Raw genomic sequence first — 21865 nt, forward strand, 5'->3', positions numbered from 1 at the left:
TGCATGTGTGACCCAACCCATCTTGGCCTCTCCCAGAAGACTATGATTCCAGGAAATAACTGGAACTGGCATGCAGTAGGTTCTCAACCCACACTTACCTTTTGGTGGTTTCAGAACTTTCTGCCCAGCAGAAGAGACAGACAATAAACGCAAACAGAAACAAGAATTTCAGATTGTGAAAAACACTCGGAAGAAAATGCAACAGGGCAATGGGACTGGTGATCACAGAGGATCTGAGAAGATGAGGCAAGAGCATTCCAGGCAGCGGGAACCGCAAGGGCAAAGGGTGGGAGGCAGGACAGGCTTGGTATGTTTGAAGAACACAGTGAGAAAGTGAAGAGGGGAGGGGAGGAGGGACGAGCGGGGAGAGGACCGGGCACATGGTGAGGACCTTATAGGCTGCGACAATATTGAACTTTACCCAAGTTTTATGATCTTAGAAAACAGAGAAGGTAATTCTCCAGAAAAAAAAAAAAAAAAGAAAGAAAGAAAAGAAAGCAGAGAAGGTTAGGGAATCCCCCCACCTTTTGTGTTCCAGGAAACTGATTACTGCAAGGAACACCCTCCCGTATGACTTTGATTATTAGATTCCCAGATGCTCCTTGTGATGGTTTTTTTTTTTTTTTAATATCTCAACTTGGCTGGGCCACAGGCTATCCAGATATGGCCAAATATTATTCTGGTTGTGTCTGTGAGGGTGAGGGTGTTTGGGGATGAGATCAACATTTAAATCAGTAGACTGAGTAAAGCAGATTGCCCTCCTGAAAGTGGGTGGGCCTCATCCAATCAGTTGAGGGTCTGAATAGAACAAAACCATGACACTCCTCAGAATAAGAGAGAGCTCTACCTTCCTGATAGCCTCAGACTGGCTTAGTGGCTTTGTTTTAGCCTTTGGACTTGAACTAAGACCCAGCGCCTCCTGGATCTCAAGCCTGCTGATTCACCCAGCAGATCTCAAGTCTTGACAGCCAGTGTAATCACATGAACTAATTCCTTATAATAAAGATATATACCATGTTATAGATATATCTCTAGATAGGCAGACAGATATAACTGTTTGTCTATAGATCTATCTAGATAGTTATCTGTAGCCTGGCATACAGATATTTACCTATATCTACTTAGAGATCTCTAATAGGTAAAATATATATGTGTGTGTATACACACATACACACAGAGACATTAAAGACATATAATGTATAAAGATCCATGTAAATTTCTATAGATCTAGATCTATCTCTATAGATCTATAGATAGGCATATTATATAAATATTAAATAGATTACAGATATATAGAGAGATAGACACCAGGAGAGATAGAAGAACGGAACCACAGACAGACACATACATACATACATCATCATGTTACATCCTATTGTTCCTGTCTCTCTGGAGAACCCCAGCGCAAATTTCCTCGTTTACCTAGGACAAGGACAGACCGAGACCCTCCAAATTCCTGCTTTGCCTCAGAAGTGATCAGCCGAAGTGCTTGTCCCCTCTGATCCATCAGAGGGTTAATGCTTGTTAACCAAACTTTGGTTCAGCCCCTTTCCTTCTCCCCAGAGCCCTGAACTTAGGTGGTCTCTGCCCAAGCCAGCAGACGGCCCCTTCAAAGCCCCAACCCCCTGGGGACACCCTCTGGTCCGCTCTCCCATCAGGCTGGCTTTCCATCCCACCTCCCCACACCTGGCTCTTGCTGGCCTTGTTCACTCCTCTCTATAAAAGAAAACAAAGTGCCTATGTCTTGAGAGGCTTGCAGACCTCGTGGTCTGAGCACTCACTCCTTTTCCTCTCCCTTGTCCTTTGAGTAAAGGCTCTCCCACCCAAACCCAGATTTGTGTTCCATTGACAGCTGCAGAAAAGGCCTTGGGTTTTCTGTCTAGGAGCCACAGGGAGCCATGGGAGGACTGAGAGCTGGGGCAGGACCCATCAGGGCCACCTGAGGAGGTGTGAGCTAGTGGCCAGGTTGGGACGTCAGCAGATTCAAGCTGCATTTTAGGGGATGAGTGGGCAGAGCATGAGTTAGACGCAGGTCTGTGGAGGTCCCAAAACCTCCAGCACCATAAATTTGAAGAGTTTGTGGCTGTAACAGCCAAGGAAGGTGGCTCAGCGTGCAGAGGAGTAGCGTAATCTGGGGACAGAAGGTGCAGAGTGAGGGTTCCCAGGAAGGTTGTTCATCAGGAAGGCTCAGAAACAGAGCATCAGACTGGGGAAACTGAGGCACGGGGCCACGCAGCGACCCATCAGAGGCCAACCAGCACCCACCCATAGTAGAGCCGGGATTCGAACCCAGGTTCCCTGCCTCCCAGCCCCAAATGGTCCCACTGCTCTCCCTGTTTGCTGTGGAACTGGGATTCGAATGACCCCTGGGTTTGAACAGGGGGACAAAAGCGAGGGCATTGTCCGTGGGGGGACAGAGAAGGTAAACGTGCAGAGGCTGGAGCCAGGAAAGTAAGGTGCAGGAAGTGGATGACAAGCAGCTAGCACAGAGCAGGCCCTCCGTACCTGCCAGACGCCGCTCTAACCACTGTCAGGTTTCACCTGCTTCACTCCTGCCTCTGAGGTGAGCACTCTCATCTCCATTCTACGGAAGGGGAAAATGAGCCCAGAGAGGCAACCCGAGGCCTCAGAAGCAGTGCAGAGCCCTCTCCCCTCTGTCTGGGGACCCAGGCTGGGAGGGGGGCTGTTCCTAGCCTTTGCCCCCATCACAACCCCCACCCGGGCCCAAGACAGGAAGACAGTGGCCAGGACAGCCCTGCTAGAGGGCGGGGGAGGAGCCAGGCCAAACCACGGACAGGATTTCTCAGAATTTACAGTAGAGGGAAGGGAGGGGAGGCTGGGGGAGCCCCCCAGGACCCACAGCAGCGGGGAGAGAGGGGGCAACGGGGGCTCACACTTGTGGCGTTAGGGGAGGGGGCCTCCCTGTCCCCCCTCCTCCCACATCTCTGAGCTCTCAGCCCACCCCACCCTCTGCCACATATGGGGAGACTTGAAGGGACTCCTGCACACCCAGCCTCTAGCCCAAGTGTGCACACGTGTGCTACCCTCAGGTCCCGAGCGCACACGTGCACCGTCGGGCTGGAGCGTGTGCACGTGAGTCATCCCAGCCGGGCAGGCCCAGGCATTTCACTCTGGTCACCGGGGCACCCCACAAGGCTGGAGCGGCCCGCTTGCCTCCCCCCAGCTCCCCGAGGGCCCCGTGTCCAGGCTGGGGTCCGTTGGGGGCCCCTCCTCCTAGAACCCCTCTGCATGCTGCACAGGTCCCTGATCTATCTCTCTCTCTCTCTCTCTCTCTCTCTCTGCCCTCGCAGATGCCTGCGTGTCCTCCGTCCTGCCCCCTCCAGGCATGGCAGGCTCGCTGGCACCATCTTAAATCGAGGTGATATTCACACCACATAAAATTCACCATTTTACGGTGACCAACTCGGTGGCCTCTGGTGCATTCACAGGGCTGTGCGAACACCACCTAAGATGGTCATGGCCCCAGAGGAAACGCCGTACCAAGCACCCAGCCCCCACCAGCTCCCCGCTCCCCGCCCCTCCCAGCCACCAACTGCCCTCGGTCTCTGCAGATTTGCCTATTCCGGATATTTCGTATAAAGGGAATCACACAACGTGTGGCCTTTGGAGACTGGCTCTTCTCACTCCTGTTTTCCAGAACGCAGTTCAGATATCCGCCCAGGGAGCTTTCCCGGCCACCCCCTCAAGCCCCTGACTGCCCCCGCCTCCTGCTCCCAGCTCACAGCCCTCAGCAGCGTCTGACATACCCGTATGTCTCCTTCATCCTCATTCACTCAGAGTTTGTCCAACACCTTCTCAAAAGAGCAGGCGCCGAAGGGCCAGGAATTAGATTCATTCTCTGGAAAGTCCTGAGTGAATGAACGGAGGGATGAATGACCCAAATGACAGTCTCCTTCTTCCTTGTCTCCCCTGCTCCACGGCATGACCCCAGCTTCCTTATCCAACCCCAATTCAATTAGACAGGATTTATCACCTACCCTGTCCCGAATACCAAGGATCCTGCAGTGAACACCATAAGAGAGACTCCCCATCCCCAGGATCCCCAGGCTGCCTTTGTCCTCCAGGCAGGCCATCACACCTGGTGACACAGGATTTTACTGCCGTCTAAGTTGCCACTAGGAGACTCATCTGTTCCCTACTGATTTATTTATTCATTCAACAAATATGCACCTTGAGCACCTGCCTTGTGTAGGGCCAGTGTGAATGACCAGAGAATATTAGAGCAAGTGTTCAGGGAAAGCTTTTCCTGAGAAAGGAGCATTTGAGCAAAGACCTGAAGATGGGAGGGGAGAGTTATTCAAAGACACAGGGAAAAGCATTAGAGCAGAGGGAACAGTGAGTGCTAAGATCTGAGGCAGAAAGGGACCTCATGGAAGAGAAAGCTAGCTGGGATGCTGGCGCAGTGATAAGCAGTGATGAGGGGTGAAATGGCCCTTTGTCCACCACATGCATGACATTAGGCAAGGTGTGTAACTGCTCCAAGCCTCAGTTTCCCCATACGTTAATGAGGATAATAATAATGAAGGCTTTTGCAGAGACAAATTCAAGGTGGCCAGGAAATGAGCCCACTTGTTCTGGGTGACAGACCCCTGGGATTATGGTCACGGTGGAGCAGGTGCAAACCTCTACCTCCTTCTCACCTCCTGGCCTTGCCCTGCCTTCCTCCCCACTGTCGCCAGTCAGAGCCACCTAATCTCCGATTATCCCCAGATCTTCTGGTTTACCCGAACACACCCCTCCACCTCAGCTACTTTTGGTCGCTTCCTCGCTGACCTCCCCCATCTCAGCGGCCCTTCGCCTTTCCGGTGTCCCCCGCATGCACCCGACTGCCTGTCCTCTCACGTATATCCAAAATGGTGACAATGGAAGGCGGCACGATTCCTCCTCACGCAGCAGCTTTACCTGCCTGCCCCTCAGGTCTCAGAGAGGGTCAGAAACAGGGATGGGGTGAAGACCTTGGTTCCAAGGGAAGGCGGCCCGTGACTGCCCGTGGGGCGATAAACCGCACTGTGGCCGGTCACCCCCTTTCTCAGACAGTGAGCCAGCTCCCCTGTGCTTATGCGGTGGGCTTATTTATTTTCTCTCAGCCTCACACGCCACAGGATGGAGTGGGGTGGGAGGAGGAACAGTTACAGCAGAAATATACTCAGAAACTCCCCAGCACCCCCATCTCATCAGAAAAAGCCGCGACCCACAGTATCTGCATGAGCTGCCCCCTCACCTCCCATCCTTACCTCCCCCTCTCTCCCACTTGCTCACTCTTGCTTCACCCCCACAGGCTCCTTCTATGTTTCTCTAACTCACAAGGCACAGTCCTGCCCCAGGGCCTTTGCATGGACTGTTCTCTCTCACTTAGGCAGAGCTCTTCCTCCATTACATGCATGGCTCCTTTAAACCTCTGCTCAAATGTCACCTTCTGGGCAAGAGAAGAGACACCTCCCTGTTTCAATTACTATAACCCATCCGCTGCCCCATCGCCTAAGCCCTCCGCCTCTTTTTTCTCCATGGTACTTACCACCAAGGATTCTTCTACTTTTCTTGTTTATTTGTCTCCCCAGCTAGGCTGCTAGCACCATGGAGGCAGGAACCACATTGTTTAGTTCACTGCTCTTTCCTGTGCCTTGAGCATCACATATGATCAATAAACATTTGCTAAGTGAGTAAATCAATTTTTTTTTAAGTAGATTCCACACCAAGCGTGGAGACCCACATGAGGCTTGAACTCACAACCCCGAGATCAAGACCTGAGCTGAGATCAACAGTTGGGCACTTAACCGACTGAGCTACCCAGGCACCCCGAGTAAATTAATTTTTAGAATGAATGAATGAACCGTTGTTATGGTTGAGCCAGAAATTTGGCCCAAAACCCCTGGTGACCAGAACAAAAACTGAAACAGGATTAGTTACAGTTTCTATGTGGATAAACAATCCGGTTCCTGAGGAAGGCCCTGTGCCAAGCCACAGAGGTACTTCCTCTCACTTAGTCTCCATAAGAAGCCTCTGTGGGGTGAGCATATTTGGAATCCCCATTGACAGATAAGCAGGGGAAGCCTGATGATATGCAAGAGACCACCCAGCTGGGACAGGATGCTGCCCAGCCCCCAAACCCATCTGCTCACCCCTGTGCCACCTTCTCCCAAACTGGTCTAAGAATCACCGAGGTGCTGATTATAAAACACATATTCCAAAGCCTCTCTCCTGGAAAGTCTGATGCGGGGGGTCTATAACTAAACAAGCACCTCTAGGTGATTCTGCTGAGCGAGCAAGTTTGCATAATGGCACTTTGTGCAACTTTGCAAGAGTTGCACAAAGTTTGAATAATGGCAAGTTTGAATAATAGCAATTTGTGCACTTTGTGCAAAGAATGAGAGAAAGACAGAAAGGGGCTGGTCTAAATACTTCCATGCGAAAAACAAAACTGGAAAACATGTATAGGAACATTTAAGAGACTATGTCTATGCCCTTGAGACATGGGAGGACTCTTCAACAAGACAAAGCAATGTACGAACCATCCAAAAACATCAATAAATTTGGAGACATCCCATTTCCCAGTTTTGGTTGAAATACAACACATCATTGATAAAATGAAAAAACAAGTCAGGTGAAAAGCCTGTGATGTTCATAGGTGATCTGTGATCTGGAGTATGTGAAGAGCTCTGAGGAATTAGTAAGAAAAAGGTAAATGTCCTGACAGAACAGACAATTCACAGAAGAGGAAATCCAAGAGGCCAACCGATTTTAGCAAAGACATTCAACAGAGGAACGAAAGTTAAACCTTTGTACACCCTCCAAATAGGCAAAAATCAAACTGCCCATCAAAACCAAGTATTGGGGGCACCTGGGAGGCTCAGTGGGTTAAAGTCTCTGCCTTCAGCTCAGGTCATGATCCCAGGGTTCTGGGATCGAGCCCCGCATTGGGCTCTCTGCTCGGTGGGGAGCCTGCTTCCTCCTCTCTCTCTGCCCGCCTCTCCGCCTACTTGTGATCTCTGTCTGTCAAATAAATAAATAAAATCTTAAAAAAAAAAAAAAAAAAAAAAAAAAACAAGTGTTGGCAGAACGAAAACTTCTTTTACAGGCAAGGAATTGTAAATTGGCAATGTCATTCTGCAGCGAATTTTGGCAATACCAAGGTTGAGGACAAGCACCCCTAGGATCCACTGTTCTACTCCTGGGGATATACCATCAGCAAACTATGGCCAATGGGCCACATCTGGGCACACCTGTTTTGGGAAGTAAAGTTTTATTAGAACGCAGCTACACCCACTCATTTACATATTGTCTATGGCTGTTTTCACGCTACAAAGACAGAACAGAGTAGACACCACAGTGGCTGTCTGACCCACAAACCCAAAAGTATTTTCTCTCTGGTCTCATACAGGAAAATTCACCAACCTCTGTTCCGGATCGATGGTTCTCAAACTTTAATGTGCATGTGGGTCTCCTGGGGATTGCATTAAAAGGCAGGTTTTGATTCAGCTGTTCTGGGTGGAAGCTGAGAGTCTGCATTTCCAGCAAGCTCTCAGTTCAAGCTGGGCTGCTGGCCCGTGGGCCATGATTTGAGTAGAAAGGATCCAGGTGACACAGAGGTCAGCCATGATGTGTCTGTGACTCCTTGATAGACAAGACAGAGAAACGTGTCCTTATCATCGTCTTCAGCTCCTTTGAGCTCTGCCTCCAGCAATCAACAAAAAAGCAAGCAGAAACTTTCACTCAATGTGTATTGCACACACTCTACATGGGTCAGACACGCCTGAAGCAGGAAGGGAATTTCATGCATTCACAGCCAAAAAGATCCCCCTGGCCTTCAGGGATGGGTAAAAGAGGAAACATATGCAGCTGTACCATGTCCTAAAATTTGGCCCCCAAGTCAACCATGAGTACAACAGACATAAACTGAGGGGCCCGTGAGCACCCCAGGGTGCGATGTGGCACTAAAGTTCTTATGGCAGCAACTCCCTGGAAGACACGTGGAAGGTTGCCAGCTGCCTACGGCCTCTCGGAGGTCAGAGGCCACATCTGTGGTCCCAGAGCTTAGCACAGGAGAGTCATCAACATGACTTGGGGGAATGCTCTGGATGTTCGTGCACGTTTCCCCTTGCAGACTCTTCAGTCTAGAGCACCATTTCTGTCATCCAGTTTCTGTGTGACACAGAGTAGGAGCTGAAAAATATATTTGTTGAAAAAAATATGTATTTGATGAATGAAGAAATGTTTCATATTCAGTTCCAAAGTTATCATATATAAATAGCATTGACAAAAAAAAAAAAAAAAAAGAGCCAGACCAGGGAAGGGAAGGGAAATAATTTTAAAGAAGGAGAAGATATTTCCCCTGAAGAGAGCTCTACTCAGGCTGGGAACATAAGAGCTTTCTAAAGAGGAAAAAAAGGGAGGGGAGTTAACATTTGTTGAACACTTGCTGTGTATAAAGCGCTCTGCACACAATACGTGAGATTTAATCTTCTCAAACTCTCTGGGGGGGGGGGTGTGGTGGTCTCTTTTTTGAAGAGGAGGAAACAGAGAAAACCACGATGCCAGCTACCTCCGAGCAGAAGGAGGGAAGCAGGAGGGGGTTCTGAGTGGCCCCCGGTGGCAAGAATAAGAGCAGATGGAAATGTGCGGGAAGCAGGGGTTTCGACTCTAGCAAAGGAGTGGTGATGAGTGTTAGAGGAACTCTATCCCTAGAGGTCTCCATCCCTAGAGGCATCCAAGAAGACTGGATGAGGACCCACCAAGAGACTCTGGGGTTCCCTTCTGATGTGGGAAGTCGATGATTTGCTTTAAGCAGATTCACCTCTGGGCTTTTCCAACTGGGACTGGAAGGTTAAAGAGGGCCTGAGTGACCCAAAGATGGCCAGCCCCTGCCCCCGTGTCCATAGGACACGAGTGAGGTTGTCCCAGACACCTCAGACTCCAGCTAGGTGGCACTATCAAGAGCAAGCACCAAGCCACCCACATCTCCCAGCAGTGGGCAGCTACACGGCCACCCAACCTCCGTCTGCCCTCTCCCTTAAGCATTTTTAATATCCCTCTGGTCAGAGCCAGAGCTTCCTTAAAGGCCTTTGTGCAAATTAGCCACAGCTGTATGGCACGTTTGTGTTGGAGGTTAGCTCCTATGCACACCGAGTCTCCACCCTCCCAGCTAGGGGCACCGGCTGGGGAGAAACAGACCAGAACCTCTTCCTCCAGGAAGCCTTCCTTCCGCCTCCCCAGGACACTCTTGGGAGACAAGAGTCTCTGAGCCAAAGCCAAAGGCCTGTGCCCAGGGGCAGTGATGGCCAAGACTCCCCTGGTTATAGCTGTGACCAGCAAGATGGGAGGCCCAGCCGGGCCCTTGTGCTTGGCTCCCACTGGAAGGCCCAGCGCTCAGAAGGTGTTGGGGCGGAGGGGATAACCTTGCCCAGTCCCAGTCTGGAACTGGAACCAAGGAGTGAGCAGGTAGAGAGGGGCTGAGCAGTGAAGTGTGGGTTCCCTGCGCTGCCCAGTAGAAGCAGTGCTCCTGGCTGGTACATGTGTGTGTCTGAGATAAACCCAGGGTCACCAAGAACAGTCCAGCCCCTGAGGCTGCCGGGGTGGGGGGGTGCCTGAGACCCAGTGACCCCGCTGGCCAGGGGCAGCCAGAGCTGAGAGACTACGTCAGCCCAGAGGAGTGCTCCTCCTCACCCGGCTCTCCCGACAGAGTTGGGGGCTTTTTATCCAGAATCTAATAAAAACCGTGATTTTCTTTTTTTTTTTCTAAAAAAGTGGTGCCTGAGTGAGAAACTGTGGAGTGGGGGGTCTTTGATGAGCTCGGGGTCTCCAGGGTCCCGGGGAGAGCTTCCCTACAGTGGTCCCTTCTGTCCTCAGAAGGGGCTGAGAGGCCCTTGCGGGCAGCCAGGGAGAGAGAAGAAATGGACTCCCACCCCCACCCTACTCCCGACATGGCTGACCTGTTCCAGTGGTTCCAGACCCCGACCCAAGACACCGAGGAAACCATCTGACCTGGGGGAGACCGACTCCCAAACCAGCCGGGAGAGCCCCAGACACCCTGACACATTGCCTCCTCCTTCGGCAGGACCCTTAGCGCGTCTCTCCCCAAACCCCGACTCCTGCCTCCAGCACAGGAACGGCCGAGCCACGAGTGTGTCTTGGGCTGAGCCCAGAGAGAGGGTCCAAAGATGGTGAGTGGGTGGGGGGAGGGGCAGGTAAATTGTGAAAGTAAGTGGGTGAGGGAATGAATGAACGGAAGGACGGGTGAGCATGGGAGTGAGCGAGTCAATGAATGAATGACGGCAGGAGGGACAGGCGGCTGGAAGTCAAGGAAGGAGGAACGCGGCGGAGGAGGTGGAGGAAACGGAGAGAGGGAGGGCAGGACGGAAAAGGTACTACCCCAAACACATATTTCAGGCAGGATGGGTACCAAGCTATGATCCAAGATGAAAGCCCTTCCCCTCCTCCCAGAGGGACACTGAGCCGTGGACCCCCTCCCAGGCCCTGGCCCAGCCTGGGGGCTGATTCAGGGGCAAGCCATCTTCCCCAGACACACCCATGGTTGGTCCCAACGCCCCTGTGCAGGCCTGGCCCTGCCCGGGGGAAGCCCTCAGAGGGGGGCCCGGCCACTCCCCCACCCTGGAGGTCCTCTGCCCAAGGCTTGGGACTTGATGCGCAGTTTGTGGGGCAGGGAGGGCTGAGGAAGGCCCTCCGGATCGCTCCCTGGGACAGGATAGGCCATCCCAGGAGGCAGCTGCGTGGGATCGGCCGTGGGAGGGAGCAGCACATCGGAGGGCCCAGGGGCTTGGTAGCCAGAGGCCATGGGTGACCACAGCCCCCAGAAGGGCCTGAGCTCGGGTCTGGTCCCCCCATGCTCATCCAGGAGATGACAGCTGAACAAGGTAGCCGGGAGGGCAGCCTGCAAGGCCATGTCCATCCTCTTGGGGGGGTGGGGAGCAGGGTCCTGGGGGCACCTGGGGGAAGAGGCCAGACCAGTCCACTTGTGAGCCACCAGGCAGCCCCGGCATCCTGGAACCCCAGTGTCCAAAGCGCATGGCCTCAAAAGGCAGCCATGGGAGCCGGGGAGGAAGGGGAGTGGCTCAGCCCTCGAACCCAGCTCTCCAGTCCAGGGGGGCTCCCACAGCAGCGCCTGCAGGGGCAGGGTCCGGGAGCCGGCAATGGAGGGCAGAAGGCCACAGCGATGCCTGAGCGCCCACAGCTCAGCCCTGAGCAGAGCGTTCTCCTCCAGCAGCGCGGCCAGCCTGCTCTCGAGGGCCGCGTCGTTGAGGCGCCTCTTCTCCCGGGACCTCTTGGCCGCTTCATTGTTCTTCCTCCGCTTCTCCCAGTAAACCGTGTCCTTCTTCTCTGCCGGCGTGAACTCACGCTGCCGCCGCACGACCGGGCCCCTGCCCCGCAGGGTCTCGCTGCGACCCTGAGATACAACCGGAAGGCCTGAGAGACCCACGTCCATGGCCGCCTGAGGGTCCTAAGGAACAGGAGAGAGGTCTCGGACAGGAGGCAGGAAGCTGACCTGGATGACTGTCCCCCCTACTTGATCCTGAGACCCCACTGCCACTGCGGGGGGAGGGCACCGTGGAGTGGGAACCCGGGTGGAGACGGGGATGGAGGCCGAGAGGGAGGTAGTGGAAAGGGAAGCTGGTGGGATGATTTGGTGCCTGAGGGAGCAGCAGTGGAGGCTGCCAGAGATGCCACGTGGCTGGAAAAGGTTTAGGAGCAGACCACGGTCTATGCAGAGCTAGTAGTAGGGCACCCCATTCTCAGGAATATGCAAGCTCCTTCCCCCAGGGTTCTTACCGCTGAGAAAGTCAGCTGACAAGACAAGGGTTCAATTCAGTCTGAGTTCCACGGTAAGATCCTTGAAGATTCAAAGGGAGATAGAGAGAAGGCTAAACCTAGAAAGAAAGAAAGAAAGGGTGTCCATGGAGTTAAACTGAGCCAAGTTGGGGTCAGAAAATAAGCCACTATTCATCTGAACTGTGCTGAGGTTATGTCCCAAGATCTCCTTGACATGTGGCCACAATTTTGCACTGCCCATTCATCCGTCCACCTACCCATGCGTCCAGAAGGTGATCTGTTCACCTGTCCACGCACTCAACTGTCCATTTGTTCGTCCCTCTACCCACCTATTTAACCAACTCGCCATCCATCCATTTATCCACTCAACGACCCATCCGCCATCTTGTTTGTCCATCCATCCACTCAGTCAAACATCCACCTGTCCCCCATCCAATTACAGAATCATCTACACATCTACCGTCCACATGCTCATCCACCTAACTGTCCAGTCACTGTAGGTTCATTTTGAAAAATAATATTTTGCCTACATGTAGCAAATAAAAAGTAGACAAACTGGACTCCATTAAAAAAAATCTTAAATTTTGTGGATCAAAAGATACTGCCCATAAGGTAAAAAGATAACCCACAGAATGGGAGAAGATATTTGCAAATCATATGTCTGGTAAGGGATTAATATCCCAGAACATACAGAGAACTCCTACAACTCAGAAAAAAAAAAAAAAAAAAAAACCACCTCAATTCTAAAATTGTCACAGAGCTGGAATAGGTCCATAAGCAGACAGGATCCTCAACATCACTTATCATTATGGAAATGCAAATCAAAACTACAATGAGATACCACCTCACATCCATTCGGATGATTACCATCAAAACAAGACAGAAAATAGCAGATGTTGGCCAGGAAGTGATAAAATCAGAACCCTCGTGCACTGTTGGTAGAAATGTAAAACAGCACAGCCATTGTGGAAAACAGTACGGTGGTTCCCCCAAAAAAAACAAAAATAGAATTACCCTATAATCTAGGAATTCCACACTTGGGTATTGCAGGAATAGCCAAGAGAATTGAAAGCAGGATCTCAAGGAAGTATTTGTCCACCTCTGTTCATAGCAGAATTATCCATGATACCCAAGAGATGGAAGCAACCCAAGTGTCCATTGACTGATGAATAAATAAGCAAAATAGGGTCCATCCATACAATGGACCATGATTCCGCCTTAAAAAGGAAGGCCATTCTGACACCTGCTACAGTGTGGATAGACCTTGAGGACATGGGCTCGGTGAAATAAGCCAGACACAAAAAGACAGATGTTGTCGGGTGACATTCAGAAGAGGTACTTGGAGTAGTCAAGATCATAGAGACAGAAAGGAGAACGGCGGATGCCGGGGGCTGAGGGCAGAGGAAAATGGGGAGCTATGATTCAAGGGGTACAGAGTTTCCAGCTTACAAGTGTATGGGGAATGGATAGTAGTGAGGGTTGCACAACAATGAAAATGCACTTAAAATCCCTGAACTGTCTACTTAAAAATGGTTAAAATGGTAAATGTTATTATGTGTAGTTTACCACAATAAGAATTTTTAATAATATACTAATGTAACTCTACTGAGTGCCAAGCATCTTGCCGTCCATATATTCATTCATTGGTCTCCTCCCTGCACCCTCAACTCATCCATTCCTTCAACCATCCAGTAACTCTCCCGCACCCCCTGCCAGCCAGCCTTTCACAAGTCCATTCATTCATCCCTATATTCACCCATGGGTCCATCCATCCACCCAAACACCAACGATCAGTCCATGAGAACTTGCCATGTACCTAGTTCTGAAGAACCAGAACGTGAAAAGCAGTGGTGGAAAAAAAGAATCAGAAACACGAGACTCCAAGCTCCTGGGATTGGGAGCTAGAAAAGACGCCTCGGGTCCCAGGGATACCCCAAGAATGGGGGAGCACCTCCTTAGCCTCTCAGCTCAGTTTCTCATATTGGTTTTCCTGAAAATTCTAACCCAGTGTAGGCTCTATCAACCTCCTGAGTTCCCTGAACCTAGGATGTCCTCACCTTTCATGATCCTGATACGAAACAGGTGGAGAGAAAAAAAGAAACCCCAGAGCAATCAGGGGATTCTGCCTGAGGAGCCATGATAGGCTCCAAGAAAGAGTAGACATTGAGAACATGGCACCCTATGACTAACCTTCATGAGGGCATGTACATATGTCTTTGTCTACCACTGTATCTCTGGTGCCGAGCATTGTGCTTATAGACAATAAGTAGTAAATAAACACGGTTGAATGAATGAATGAATGAATGAATGAATGAATGGACAGATGAATAAAAAGAGGACTTTGGGGCCACTGGGTGACTCAGTGGGTTAAGCCTCTGCCTTCGGCTCAGGTCATGATCTCAGGGTCCTGGGATCGAGCCCCTCATCGGGCTCTCTGCTCAGCAGGGAGCCTGCTTCCCCCTCTCTCTCTCTGCCTGTCTCTCTGCCTACTTGTGATCTCTGTCTGTCAAATAAATAAATAGAATCTTAAAAAAAGAAGAAGAAGAAAAAAGAAAACAGGACTTTGTTCACAGATAGAAAATATTTGGCCCTCCTAAAATAAGACAAAATCAGAGAGGGAGACAAACCATAAGAGATTCTTGATCATAGGAAACAAGCTGAGGGTTGCTGGAGGGGAGGTGGGTGGGGAGATGGGGTAACTGGGTGATGGGCATTAAGGAAGGCACTTGAGGTAATGTGCACTGGCTGTTACATGCAACTGATGAATCACTAAACTTACCTCTACCTCTGAAAGAAAGAAAGAAAGAAAGAAAGAAAGAAAGAAAGAAAGAAAGAAAGAAAGAAAGAAAGAAAGAAAGGAAGAAAGAAAAGAAAAGAAGGAAAAAAAGAGGGAGGGAGGGGGAGGAAGGAAGGGAATGAATATTTGGCTGTCCGTTTAATTGCCAGTTGAAAACTGTGAAACCTATCACATTTCCCCTTTTGCTCTGGCCACCAAGAAACTTAGCGCTCCGTTTTAAGATAAACTGTAATAGCCTTCTTTTTCTTCTCCAGTGTTATTATTTGAATTTAGTCTTTTGCTCTGTGCTAACAGTGCCTGGGCTTAGTGTCTGTGGCTGCATAAGGTCATTCAGATCACATATAAAAGAGAACTGAGGCATAAACCATCAAAAAACAAAATTCCTCAGAACTCTGACCATGATTCTAAGTGCACATTTCCCAAAGTATGTTGTGAGGAACCCCAGTGCCAAGGGTTCTCTGCCAAAAGAACAAAGAAAAATACGATGCATGTGAGAAATACTGCATATTTTATTCCCTCTGTAAGAACAATTAAAGGCTCTGAGAAGTCCTGCAAAAAAAAAAAAAAAACCCACGTATTTACCCTTGTTTGATTTAAAGGTTCTCAAATTTTTTTACCCACAAAATATTTATTTCACATAATACCTTGGGATGCATGTTTATTCACTCATTCGTACAACAGAGTGCCAGGTCTTACAATGGCTACTAGAGCAATAGAGGAAAATCAAGCAACCCCCTGACTTCACAAAGCCCATAGTCTCTTGGTAAATGTGAGTGAGATGATAATGGAAAATACAGGCTCAGAGAGGGTCTGTTATCTGCCCAAGTCACACAATAATTAAGTGGCAGAACAAGGATTTGAACCCAATCTAATGTGTGGGTCCATTCTGTTTACAGCTCTGAAGGATTGCTATGTCTGGCAATCCTGGCTGGGCTTGGAGAAAAAGGCCTTGTGGGGTTCTGCAGTCACCTGAGTAGCCAAGAAGTCCTAGTTACTAGAGGGACTCCTGTGCCAGTGCCTGAACCCTCTCTGAGAAATCCTGGTTCCTGGGGGTACTCCAGCACCAAGACCTAAGAGCCCCTCTGAAGCCCAACAGGCATCTGGGACCACCTGCCTACCTGCTGGTGCTTGCTGCAGTGGGGGACAGCCCCACACTGGCCCATCTCACATGGGCTAGAGAAGCATCTGCCATGTGTGGACGCTGGTCCACAGGAGCCAGGTGGGGAGCAGCCCTGAGTTCACACCTGGCTACTACTCACACCTGGGCTTTGTTCTTGGCAGCCAGAGGAACTAACACAACCTTGTTCAGGAGGCCAAGTTCACTGACCCCTTCCAGACGTCTTAGGCCACCACACTTTCTAGCAGGAACGTATCATCCTGCTGACGGAGAAGAAAACCAAGGCTCAGGAGCTTACACAGCTGGCCTGAGGATACTCAGCAATATCACCCATAAGCCTGGCATTCCCTCCCATCCTTTCCTCCCAACAAGGTGAGGGCCACCACCGACTCCAGCCCCAGAGCCACTACTGACACCCCCGGCATCCTCCTCTCCTGGCCCCATTCATGCGCCCCCCCCCCACCAATTCCCCACCCACATGTGCATGCTTCCTCTCCATGCTCTCCACAGCCCTGGCTGCTGGCCAAGCATTTCCCAGCCCACCTGACCCCCCCCCACTCACCTCCTGGTCTCTCCAAACCCACCAACAGCCCAGAGGACTCTTTTCAAAACCCTACTTATCCTCAGCTTGGAAATCTCTGGGGTGTGCTTAGGAAAGTGTCAGCATCTTGAATTCTTAAAAACAGTGCTCCACGTGCACCTGGGTTCACCCCCTTCTCCACCCTGGGGCCAGGGAGTAAGCAGAGGAAGACGATGCATGAATGTTTTTTGGAATGAACTGATGAATGTATGAGTGAGTATCTGAAGAAATTAATGAGTAAAATGCAAGTGAATGAATGAGTAAGCAGATGAAGTAATGCTCGAGGGTCAGGGGCCCTGAGAGGGGTACAGTAACCCTGATCAAATCCTCTCTATCTGCTAAAGGGCTGGGCCTGGGCCTTCCACTGCCCAGAAAGCTCATCTGAGCCCCAATCAAGACAAAACCTTAGACAGGCTCTCACTCAGAGTGCTTTGTCCCACCCGTCACAGCATCCTCCTGCTGCCCACCTGGCCCTGTCCAGGGGACCCCAGATGGTGTCCTGACCACCGTTCCAACTTCAAGGATGTTGGCAAGAGCCCAGGAGTTGATGTGCATTGTGGAGCACATCCCAGGGTCCTGGGGCCAGCATCCAAAGGCACCATCCTGGCTCAGGGAGAGAGGGTAGAAGAGAAGGGGCCAAATGAGCTAGAAAGGGAGGGGACAAAGCACAGGGGTCCTCTAAGACTAAGCCAAAACCAGCAGATGGCCAAAGAAGGCAGCAAGGGCTGGCGGTCAGGTAGAGGAGGGGAGGGGGGCTCTTGCGCCAAGCCAATCAAGTAGACGAGGGCTAGTCTCACTGTGCAGCTCCCTTCCTGAGTCCCCCCTCCCTGTGGCTTGGCCTGAGCCCCCCCTAACCACGACCCCCCACCTCCACAGGAACCCAAATGGAGATGGGGCAGTAGATAGCTCAGTTGCCTGAATTTATTTAGAGAAGAGGCAGCGAGGGCTGGGCTGGGTCTTCCTGTGGTCGCCGAGGAAGCACTTAATGGAAAGCAGCAAGTCAGGGGCACTCCTATGCAAAAGCCCGCAGCAGCGGCAAATAAGGAAACAGGAAAATGGTCTCCCCCAGAGACGGCCCTGGCCAGTTCCACACCAGCCCCATCAGCCTCCACAGCCTCCCTGACCGTTGGCCATCAAAGCTCTACTTGGTTTTCTGGAGTGACGGGGAGCTCATTCACTGTAAGTCAAGGCACTGCCGGGCTGCATGAACTCTAAAGAATGAGGTTTTCCTGGAATGGAGCTAATACCCACCTTCAGCAGACCTTTCCTTCTTAGAATTTATCCCCTCTGTTCGTGAAAAACTCCTCCCTTTGAGGAGAAGTTCCTGGCCCCAGGAATGCTCTGAGAAGTTGATGGGTTGATGCTCACATCCCCCCAACCCCTACTTCAGTCTGCTTTCCTCAAAGGAAAGCAGCTATGTCTGTTCAGTACCTACTATGTGCCAGACACAAACAGTGTCCCACTTTGCACTTATCAGCACTCAGAGAACAAAGTTTGGTCATCACCCTCGTTTGACAGATGAAAAAACAGAGAGTCTGAGAAGTCAAGAGACTGACCTGAGTCAGCATGGCCAAGAATGCAGATACAGTGGGCTCTGGAGCTCACAACTTTCTAACACACCAGGTTAAACCTTCCCCGCTTTCCCCACTCCTTCCACCAAAGACACAGTTTTGAGTTCATTTAGTACCTCTGACCAGTGTCCACAGAAGAAAAAAGGGATCCAGAGAACCACACAGCGAACAATGGGACAGGGCTGAGATGAGCACCCAGGCTGCTGGGATGATGCGATGGATGGACCGAGTTAAGACCTTAAGCTTCCTTGAACTGGGTGCAAATCCTCCTTCCTAGCTAAGTGTGTTTGGGCACATCAATTCACCTCTATGAGCTCCCACTGCCTCCTCTAAAATGAAAGCAATAGTAGTACCTACTTCATTGGTTGTGTAAAGAATAAGTGAGATCCTGAGTGTTAAAAGCCAGTACATAATAATAGTAAATGAGCCACATGGCTACTTTTTATTCGATGGTGGTGGTGGTGGTTTTGTATTAGAGCCCTCTTCCACTAGGGCTTCTGCTGAGGTGCTTCCATCATTATTTATGTTGAAAATACCTGTGAGAACCCTCGGAGACCACTCAACACACTGATCAGTTTACAGATAACAAAAGTGGACTTCCTTCCTTTCAACATGGCGGACCAAGTACACACTGAGACCTTCCCACTCCTCCTCAAGCACTTAGAAATGACAGGAAAATACTAACTTGAATGAGGGAAAAAAGAAGTGCCCTATGACAAGGGTATGCCCACCCATGTAGATACAGGGCCCCTAATATTTGAGATCAAAAGCACACATTCTTAAGAGACTCTGACTAATGAGAAATAACCCAAAGAGATGAGGAATTCATGAAGTTCCCACAAAGTCTCCAACTGGGAGAATTTACATCAGAGGAAATAGAGATCATTGGCACAATCTGAAAGGAGTTTTGCAATGAATAGATTGAGGGACTCAAAAAGATAAAGGATGGGGGGGGCACCTGATGGGCTCAGTGTGTTGAGCCTCTGATTTCGGCTCAGGTCATGATCTCAGGGCCCTGGGAACAAGCCCCGCATCGGGCTCTCTGCTCAGCAGGGAGCCTGCTTCCTCCTCTCTCTCTGCCTGCCTCTCTGCCAACTTGTGATCTCTCTGTCAATTAAATAAATAAAATCTTTTTTTAAAAAAAGGATGGAATAATAGCCATAAAACAAGAGCAGGGGTTATGAAACAAAAATAGATTTTTTTAAAGAACTAGTCAGAACTCAGATATGAAAAATATAGTTGTTAGAAAACATAAGAAATGAGTTGTCTACCAGAAGGAGAAACCAAGACCAAGAACTGGTAATGGGGATTTTATCGGCAGTGATGGACCCAGAACATGGAACCCAGATTTTAGAAGACCAGAACTAAAGTCAAACTCAGGAGCTGACCCTTGGGGCCATTTGTGAAAACCCTCTTCAAATGTGTCCTGTGATTCCTCCCTCTCCCCACCTTGTTTTTTTTTTTCCTTTTTCCCCTGTATTTTAATGTCACTGCTGAGCTGGACTACATAGCGTCTCCCTAACAAAGAACAGAGCTTTCCTCCCCTGACTAGTCAGGTGGGACAATAAGCATGGAGAACTGGCCAGCGTTCTCCTCCAAAATTAGAATTAAACAGAATCTAAATGTTAAGGAAAAGAGCTGACTGAGTAAAACTGAGAGAAATAGCCAATACTGGCCATGGGATGCTGGACAGATGGCTTAACGTCTCTGAGCCTCAGGTTCCTTGACTATAGAATGGGCTCAAGGACCCATGTCACATGCAGATGTTCTGAGAATTAAATCGAAAGTTGTACATACAAGACACCTGGCATATCCAGGGGATCTCACAAGGAACATCTCCCTGGAGCTCAGCAACACTTTTTTTTAGCCCATAGAAACCCCACATGAGGACAAAGCTCCAGTCACTTGAGCCACAAACAGAGGAGAGAAACTTAAAACTTTGAAAGGACAAAAAAAAAAAAAGGTGAGAAGAAAAGATGAATCAAAGGAGAGAGGGTAGGCTGACTTACAAATCCCCCACCTACGTGGTCAGAGGGCAGCCCACAAGCTTTCCCTTTGCTCTGTGCTATGAGGAGAACTAAAAATGACCACAAACTCTCCAGTGGGTGTAAGGCTTCTTAATACTCACAGGCAAGAGATGACATTTGTGTGGTCAATGCACATCTGGAAAAAGTGTTCACCCCCTTCGCTGACAAGAGAAATACTCATTTGTTTTCATCTACACAATGAGATACAAATTTTTTTCTGGCTGAAATAGGCAAAGATTTAAAAATAATAAAACCTAATGCTAGCAAGGATACAGTGAGATGGGCACTTGTGTATCTAGAGGGTGAAGGTGTAAACTGCTTCCTGGAAAAGCAATTAGGCAAAATGAAACAAAGTTAGACTCACACCTTGTTTGAGGAATGACAATAACACACTTCTCTCCCACCCGGATCATTGTTCCAGCCATCTCGTTAATCTGGCCTCAGGAGCCCCCGTGTCCCTCCTCAAACACAGCGTTCCAGCCTCTTTTGTTTCCTGAAGCGATGTTCTCTCACCTCCACATGCTGTCCCTTCTGTCTTGAAGATTCTTCCTCTTCTCTCACCTTCCCCAACCAAATTTTACTCATTCTTCAGGACTGGGTGTAAATGTTACCTCCTACAGCAAGCCCACCAAACTGACCCCTCTCAGCTAGGCCAGGAGCCTCTTCTGGGCTTCCAGCAGCCTGTGGGTTTCCTCCATCAATTCAGTGATCACTCTGGATCTGTGTCCCCTCATCCACAGATCTCCAAAATAGGTACTTGATGAACAACAGGAATGAAATATTTGAAGAAGAGGGTGTGCTCTGTGTGGTCCCAGAAGGTTGAGCCAGGACCACAGATTAGGGGACAGAGAGGCAGGTTGTAGTAAGGGTCTGAAATTTTCTAGAGCTGCTTAGGTGGCTTAGTTGGTTAGGTGTCCAACTCAAGTCATGATCTTGGGGCCATGAGATTAGCTCCACATCAGTCTCCAGGCTGAGCATGGAACCTGCTTAGGATTCTCTCTCTCTCTCTCTCTCTGCCCCATCGCCCCTACTTGTGAGCTCTTTTGTTCTCTCTCTCTCTCTCTCTCTCTCTCAGAATACTAATACTAATACTAATGAATTTCCTAGGAATTCCAGCTCACTAACCCAGCAGAAACCACCTCATGAAGTAATAAGCTGCCCATCACAGGAGGTGTGCAAGAAGGTGGTTGGAAACCACTTCTCTTGCTCTGACTTCTCCACTCCTCTCTGTCCAGATTCAGGGGGCCCGGGATAAAGAAGTTGCCCTTCTCCCCAAGCTGTTCTATGTGGCTTTCTTCTGACTCAGAAGACTGCCCAGTGAGGTCTGTGGACCCACAGAGGCTGTTCCCACGGAGCTGGTACAGCCCAGCCCATTCCTCAGAAAGGCCACAGAGTCCCAAGAGGCTACACTCTCACGGGGCTGGGGGAGCCTGATGGAGGCTTCGGGCCCTCTCACTCTGAGAAAACCCCTGCCTCATAAAAGCCCCAGTGAAACCGACCTCTAAAACCGAGAACCCTCTGTGGGAACTCAGATTTCAAGGGGAAAATGCAAGGCACTCTGGGACTGTGGCAGGCCGTGCCCCCGCCCCGGGGCCCATGGAGAGGAAGCCGTTGGTACCTCTGTGCCCAACCCACAAGCCCAGCTAGAGTCCCAGATCCCGGTTCAGACTGATAGGCAGAAAGGGGGTGCGGCAGGCCACAGGTTGTCCACCGTCCCGGCTGTGATAATGACACACTGCATGACCTTAGACAGGGGTCAGATGCTCTCCCATCTTCAAATAGGTACAAGATTGGAGCCTGGGTCGGTAAGGAGCCCAGGTACATGCTTAGTCCCAAAACACAGCAGGTGTTTTGTTCTTGAATTCCCTGAGCTAATGAAAATTGACCTCCTGAAACTGACCAGGAACAAAATTCATCTCCAGGAACCTTAAGTCCTCAGCTCCCGGCCACGAACACCCCTCAGGCTCCACC

The 21865-nt window shown here is 50.2% G+C and overlaps 1 protein-coding gene across 6 annotated transcripts in view; it reads right to left on the bottom strand.

Moving 5' to 3' along the window:
• LOC116570916 (nuclear factor interleukin-3-regulated protein) overlaps positions 1–21865 on the bottom strand; it is a 30647-nt gene that overhangs the window by 2651 nt on the left and 6131 nt on the right. For 5 of the 6 annotated variants that reach the window (XM_032308557.1, XM_032308540.1, XM_032308532.1 and 2 more), the window contains exons 2-3: positions 11803–11900; positions 10353–11473 (exon numbers count right to left, since the gene is read on the bottom strand). In XM_032308557.1, coding sequence (XP_032164448.1) covers positions 10598–11458 — 861 coding nt within the window. In that variant the 5' untranslated portion in view covers positions 11459–11473; positions 11803–11900 and the 3' untranslated portion in view covers positions 10353–10597. Of the gene's footprint in view, positions 1–10352; positions 11474–11802; positions 11901–15717; positions 15980–21865 lie in introns of all 6 variants that reach the window. The other variant, XM_032308547.1, reaches the window with a different exon arrangement.

This window comes from Mustela erminea, chromosome 1 (assembly GCF_009829155.1).
Source record: "Mustela erminea isolate mMusErm1 chromosome 1, mMusErm1.Pri, whole genome shotgun sequence".
NCBI lineage: Eukaryota > Metazoa > Chordata > Mammalia > Carnivora > Mustelidae > Mustela > Mustela erminea.